This window comes from Lactuca serriola, chromosome 6 (assembly GCF_051521515.1).
Source record: "Lactuca serriola cultivar US96UC23 chromosome 6, Lser_US96UC23_V15, whole genome shotgun sequence".
Lineage (NCBI taxonomy): Eukaryota > Viridiplantae > Streptophyta > Magnoliopsida > Asterales > Asteraceae > Lactuca > Lactuca serriola.
The window spans coordinates 58,241,129-58,248,817 of record NC_136413.1 but is presented as its reverse complement, the minus strand read 5'-3'; the positions used below and the strand labels follow the sequence as shown (position 1 = coordinate 58,248,817).

General features: G+C 38.9%; 1 protein-coding gene across 1 annotated transcript; it reads right to left on the bottom strand.

Moving 5' to 3' along the window:
• Positions 1–3,146: 3,146 nt before the first annotated feature.
• LOC145058568 (histone H3.2) lies at positions 3,147–3,756 on the bottom strand. Its single transcript, XM_079006457.1, has one exon. The coding sequence runs from the start codon at positions 3,666–3,668 to the stop codon at positions 3,258–3,260; it is 411 nt and encodes a 136-aa protein (XP_078862583.1). The 5' UTR covers positions 3,669–3,756; the 3' UTR covers positions 3,147–3,257.
• Positions 3,757–7,689: the final 3,933 nt, after the last annotated feature.

Sequence of the window (7,689 nt, the reverse complement as noted above, 5' to 3'; positions counted from 1 at the left end):
TTATGATGTGGTTATGGGAAATACTCCGATAATAAATGAATTGAAAACCTTTTTTGTAATGAATTAATGAATATGGGTTGTTTTTGAAAAGTTTAAATTGGTTGAAAATTTTTGGACGTTACACTACTCAAGTTTGACCAAAAGTCAAACTGGTCAAAAAGTCATATGTCAAAGTCAATCCAATTGACACCCATGTCGTGGACAACCCATGGCTACGTCGTGGCTACTCGATCCAGTATCGATCCAAATATGCTACCACGTCGTGGCACAAATGTTGCCACGTTGTAGGCACGTCCAGACAAAATAAACGCGATAAGTTTCGTCGCCACGTTGTGGCCTTCCTTGGCCACGCTATGGTCCTCAGTCTGATAGGCTTTTCTTCAGACAGAGCTTAATTCATAAGGACCAAAGCTAAAACATCAGATATGATTTCTAATGGATTCATAAACTTTATCCATTAAGATGGCCCAAACCACCAAGATCTAGACTTTAAGTTTTAAAGGGACCCAAAAATGCATCTTTCTCAACTTAATCCATTAAGTCCAAGACTCCCACTTTCAGATATGAATCAAAAAGATGTCTGGATGGATAAAGTTTCCAACTTTATCCATAATAATGTCACAATCCTTCAAGATTGAAACTTTATTGCACCAAAATGACCTAAAGGACCAAGATAACTTGCATAGCTAAAAGGGAAGTCAAAAGATCATAACTTTCCTAGTCCATGAGGTCCAAGAAACACTCCAAACTGATCAAAAGGTGTTGGGGTCCACTCAACTCCAAGATAACTCATAAAATGGATCAAAAGTTCCAAAAACCACATATGAAGAGATCTAAAGAACTAAAGAGCAAGATTGGAACTTTATACTTACAATAATCCAGAAATGTTGTGCCTTTGATGGATCAAAGCTTGAGGCATCATTCCTTGCAACCAAAAGAAAATCCTTAATCTTTGTGCTTCATCGAAATATCATAAAAAGCATCCAAAAAATTAGAGAGGAGAAATGAAGGGCTCAAATCTTGAAGGTGGAGGCTAGGGTTTCTCCCAAGGGGTCTTAGAGGTAGTGTCGGATGATAAAATGCCCAAAATACGGGACATTAATCCTGCATACATTGAAACCCTAAAATCATGGGCTTAGACCTAACAAATCACCACCTCATGGTCTGACTCACCGTTCCATGGTGACCACTACCTCGTGGTCCCGTCTCACCACTCCGTGGTGACGGTTTTCGTCAAAATCCTTTCCAGCTTTAAACAATCATAAATTCTTCGTTTCAACTTCGGTTTCATCGATCCTTATATCAACGGAAAGGTATTAATGAGCCCCACACTTCTATCTAGTTAATTTTGGCTTAACACATGCCGAACTAAAAAGCATAATCCATAAAGGAAGCCCAAAACATCACTTTTCCCACTTTCCCCTTTGACTCCAAAACACAAAACTATGGCTTGGATCACATAACCAATATATCAACATCCAATAGCTTCTAAACCCTATTCCCTTGAATCTCATATGCATATGACTTAGGCATATCTCCCAGATTAACAACGTTATGACCCCCATTTGCATTATTCTAACAACTTCAAGCGTTTTTCTCCCCTTTTACTTCCTAAGAGGGTGCTTGGGATTACTTTTTAACCTCAACAATCTTTTTTGTAAAAGTCATTTCTGACTCTAGCTTTTGAGGGGGCAAAAGCCAAAAGTTGTTTTTAGAAAGTGTTTGTCTTACCATTTCTTGACTTTTGAATGTAATTTACCTTTAAATGGCTAAAAGTCATAAAAAGACAACATTTCTTGACTATTGAAAAACCACCATTTTCTTCTTGACAAAAAGTTAGTTTCAAAATTACTTTTCTAATTGTCAAACATCTTTTTGAATTTTTATATTAATTGAAAAGGCCAAAAGTCAAAAAATCATTTGAAAAACAATCCCAAACAACCTCTAGATATACTTGCAACATAAGCACAGATATGATTTTTCTCGATCCACATACTACATATACTTTCAGATAATTCCTCCTCGTTAGTTGCCCGAAGGAATCGAACAAATGCAAACCTCTTCCCTACCTTTGACAATTTGCTAGCTATATAGATATTAGACATAGTTCTATACTCCTCAACAAATTTCCCACAATTAACATGAAGTAACATGTATAAGAGAACTTGATACATAAAGTGCCCTAGAGAGTTTATCAATAAGTTTAAAATTTTGGTTCAAACCTATTGGTCGTGTTCTTCAATCACGTTGCACCTCCTTTGTCTTACTCTTATTGGTTTTGGTTTAATGATATTTTTGTTATAGAAAATAAATTACATCATATAATTGATAATATGGCTTGAAATGTTTGTTCCATGAGCAATTTAATTACTAAGAGGAAGTGAGGAACTAATCATTCATGGACCTCCCAAGGCCCAAATATCTGAGAGGCCCATAATTTATTTGTTTGCCAAAAGTACTAACGAAAGATTTTATTGGTTGACCCATAAAAAACGACACCTTGGTTTTTTGGTTTCGAAAAAATAGTTTTCAATAGGCGAAAACCCAATTATAAGTTTATGATTAATATGATTAATGAAACAGAAAATATACCGACTGCGATTGGATTGCAATCTTTTGGATTCACTCTATAGATCTAGTTTATTTGTTATATTGAAATACATTATGACTATTTGTCAAATAATGTATTTTCTTGTTATTTATGTTGTATTATTGAAGAAGCAAATAAATATTAGTATAAAAAAATTAACGGTGAAATGTCAAAAATGAGCTAAACATAAAAATAACAAAATATTACTTTTATATAATTCTTTATTTTAATAATACTACTATTGTTATTATAATTTAATTAAAATCAAATTAACATATTTAAAAATAATAGTAAATGTGACAATGAAATAAAAAGTAACTAAATTAATATATTATTTCTCAGTGTTTAATAACAAATTGCGGCGACGATCGATGCCTAGGGTTCATTGGCTGTTCACGGCGGCGTTAGGGTACCGTTGATCACAGCGGTGATTAGCAGCTACCACGGTGGCTGTTGCTTTAAATTTATATTTCTTTTGCGATATGGGGAAGGAAGAAACCACATGGAAGATTCAATGCCTAATCATGTAGATAAAGAATCATACTTGCATACCAGATTACTCAACACCAAATTCAAATTTTCATTTAGTAAAATAAGATAGAAACAGAACACCGAGACGAACATCAAACTAATCAAGATCTACATACTAACATCAATAACAAAAGTTCTAAGCCCTCTCACCACGAATCCTACGAGCAAGCTGCATATCCTTAGGCATGATTGTAACTCTTTTAGCATGAATCGCGCACAGATTTGTGTCTTCAAATAGTCCAACAAGGTACGCTTCGGAAGCCTCCTGAAGTGCAGCCACGGCAGAGCTCTGGAATCGGAGATCAGTCTTGAAATCTTGAGCGATTTCCCTCACAAGCCTCTGGAACGGAAGTTTCCTGATCAAAAGCTCGGTGCTTTTCTGGTACTTCCTGATCTCCCGCAATGCGACGGTTCCTGGCCTGAATCTGTGTGGCTTCTTCACTCCACCGGTGGCCGGCGCCGACTTCCTTGCCGCCTTGGTCGCCAGTTGCTTCCTTGGAGCCTTTCCTCCGGTGGATTTCCTTGCCGTCTGTTTGGTACGAGCCATTTGATTGCAGAGAGATATGAGTGTTTGAGTGAAGAATTAACGATGCTCTTTGAAGTATTGTTGTTGGATTGATTGTAGATTTGACGTAAGGGTTTATGGGATTTTATAATGCACGGATTTGGGGAAATTATCGGGAAATTAGCGGCAAAATTCAAATTTCTGAAAAATAAGATTGGGGAATTTAGGTGTAAATTTGCACAGGTGGTCAACTATACAGGATGGCAATCCGTGTGAGTTGTATAACAACCAATGATATCTTTGGAATTAGGGTGTAAGTTTATTGAGTTATTCCGAAATATTTTGTAAAGTATCCTCACTATAAATTACTATCAAAATAAGACTCATGAATTATGAAATTATATATTTTATTTTACAAAAAATTATAATCAAGAATAGCATATATAATGATAAATAAAAAAGAAAATACAAAAATATCAAAGTCGGATGAAGGCTTTTAATAAAATAGTATTTTTGATTTTTTAATTGTTATGTTAAAAAACAATCAAATAGTTCTTAGTGGTACAATTCTGAAACACTTTATTTTTGAAATGGTTTTTTGAGTTTGTTTTTGGTAGATTCAGTAGATCGTGTGTTGACAAAACTAAATCTATATTACTAGCATAGTCGCATAGGTCCTCCAATTGTAAGGTATAACACTCCGTTTTTGAATTAGGCTGCGACTGGCACAGTCGCATAGGACCTCCGATTGTAAGGTGTAACACTCCATTTTGATCACTTATCTAAATGATGCATCATTGATTAGATCAGAGTTTGACGGTGGCTTTTGAAAACTACGATTGCTAGTCAAATTTTGAAGTCATACTTGCAATAATAGTTATTAGACTTATTCAAGTGGGAAACTGGTGGATTTTGTGTCTAAGCCCATAACGATAATTGGTATGTACCTGATTTGATATATAGCATAGTCATTTTGGGTTGACTTCACTCACGCAACTTGATAGGATGACTAGTGAAGAGAGAGTATAATTTATTATGTGAAATGATAAATTGGTACTCAAGTGATTTTATTAGTATATTACAATATTAATATATTATTTAGAAATCATATTATTAATTGGTGATTAATCATAAATTAATTTGATATTAATTTTGGAATTAAAATAACTGATTAATAATGGAGGGGCTATTTTGCAAATCATTGATAGTTGCGAAACTGGGCCTAGGGACTCATTGGATGGGAGTGGATGAACTTATAGCTTATGCTTATAAGAATTCGTCCAAGGCATCTTATGGAGGTCCATGGGTTGCTTTGGGCTTAAGATAGGAACTAAGGTTACCTTATTCAAGTCCAACTTCAAGACTAAGCAACCTGGCCATATATAAACCCTATAAACCCTAATAAAATTGGTCAATGCACTCTAGATTGAAACCCTGGCCGATTTCCTTGTCTCTCCTTCTCATCCTTTGCATTGGGTGTTTGTGACTCCATTATAGGTGCAAAACTTGGGGCACTAAGCTTTCAAGAGTCAAGATCTTCAAGGATTGTCTTGTTATTACAATACAACAAGTGAGGTAATGTTCTAACCCTTAAATTTATACATGAATTTCAAATATTGTATGCTATATCTAGGGTTATCGCTTTGTTATTCAATTTGCATGTTCAATTAGTTAAAATCTTAGATCCAAATCAATTAGGGTTGCATGATCACATAGGAATGTATATATGCTCATAACCCATCAGTTTCGTGAGAGGGCTTTGTTGGTTTCGCAGTATACGGCAGACAAGGAAATGAAGAAGGTTTAGTACCATGATATGCAAAAGGATGAGATTCGGGAGTTTGTGAGTATGTCTAGCTGCAAGAAATTCGATGATATGATCACTCGGGTTCGCGAGCGAGAGATTGATATGGAGACTGTGAGGAAGAGGAATTTGGTTCAGGCGCATGTGTTAGGGGGCTCAGGGAAGAAGCACAAGATTATGGATTCGAGATCGAGGGGCCAACATGGTCGAGGTTAGTGTGGCTATACACACGAGGGGGCTTGTAGGGCGGGCGGTCATGGCTGCTTCAAGTACGACAAGACTGGTCATTTTAGAAGGGATTTTACCGCCGCCACCATCCAAAAATCAGGACTGATTTGCTTTCATTGTAATTAGAGGGGCCGCAAGAAGGCCGATTGTCCGGGTTTGACAGAAAGGGTGAGCAGTGATAGCACATGCTCCCACGACAATGAGGATTACCAACGGCCGCCAGGGCAAGGTGGAGGCACCAGTGGTGAGGAGTCGAGCTTTCCATTTGACAGTCGAGGAGGCTCGTGCAACACCAAATGTGGTTGCAGGTATGTATTTTCTCCATATTTCATTATTCTTTTGATGTTTATGCTTATTATTATATGATTGTTGTTATATAGGGATGTTCCTATTTAACGGTGTTCCAACCTTAGTTTTGTTTGATTCGGGTGCCACCCAATTGTTTGTGTATCTTTTGGTTAGCAAAAGGTTCTGTAACGTCCCAAAATTTAAGACTAAAAATTTATTTTAATAAAGTATCACTCAAGTAAAATCATCCTTTCAAAACATAAACAGAGTATTAGTTTTCAAAACACATGTTCATTATCAGAGTAAAACATTCCCAGGCTGACTAATCTATGGTGTGTGCCATGCGATCATCCCGAGCTCCATCATCCGCTACCGGAAGTACCTGAAACCAAAACTGAAAGCCGTAAGCACGAAGCTTAGTGAGTTCCCCAGATACCACATACCATACAAACCATTCATAGCCAAGAACCATACATAACCGACTTATCCATAACCAAGTAAGGTGTTATGTACCAAACATAGTCTTGCCATTATGCCACGGGCCGCACGTGGTCTTCCTGGTCAAGCCTGGGCCGCTCCCTGGGTCTTACAGACAAGTGCCAAGGGCCACCCCCTGGTCTTACAGACGTGTGCCAAGGGCCACCCCTTGGTCTTCAATGCAAGTATCACAAAGACAACCGTACATACTACTCTACTTAGCTAAACAGCATACAGTGTGCCAGAAGCCACCTCCTGGTCTTTCATATATAATAGCATACAAGGCGCCAGGAGCCACCTCCTGGTCTTTCATACATATTGCCTAGGGCTAACCCCCGGGTCTTCCGGTCATACATAATAACATATTGTGCGCCAGGAGACACCCCCTGGTCTTCCATGCATATTCTAAATGGGCCGGCATTGGTGCCTTATACCCATACAAACAGTGAGGAGACTCACCTCGCGCTGCTGACTCTGCTGATAATCCTCTGGCTGCTGACCGACAACTCTCTGAACTCCTGCTCCACCCGCTCCCCAAGCTACCAATGTCAAAGCAACACTGAGTCTAACTGACCCCCGAAAGACAACCAAGTCAACTCAGGTCAAGGTCAAAGTCCTGGTCAAAGTCAACCTTCCAGGTCAACCCTACTCGTCGAGTCACCCTACTGACTCGCCGAGTTCATAAGCCCATAGTCCTTCCACTCGCGACTCTACTCGCCGAGTCAGTCCATGACTCGCCGAGTCTACCGATTTCCGAGTCCTGACCTGTCCAACTCACCGAATCTCTAGTCGACTCACTGATTCGAGTCTAAGCTCGAAGGGTTTGGGGTTTCGCGACTTGACTCGCCGAGTCCAAGACCATCTTCATCCAACTCGCCGAGTTGTTCTTCCAACTCGCCGAGTTCATGCCCAACTTCGTCCGACTCGACGAGTTGTTCATCCCACTCGTCGAGTTCCTCCTCACCTTCAAGATACTCGCCGAGTCCACTCGAAGGACTCGCCGAGTCCATTCAGATCTACATACATGCAGAGGACTTTCGAGTCATGCATGGACTCCAAATTGTAGATCTACCCTTCCCAAGCCTATCCCCCACGTAAAGTTGCAAACTTTACGTGTAGAGAGGGAGATCTAAGCAATAAGCACCATAAACTAGGGTTTAAGGCCAAGGGGCTTCAAAATCGACTCAAGGGTTGATACTTTATGCTTCTCCAGTCCATAACACACCTGGATCTGAAGTAGCAACTCCAGATCCGGCTCCTAACTCA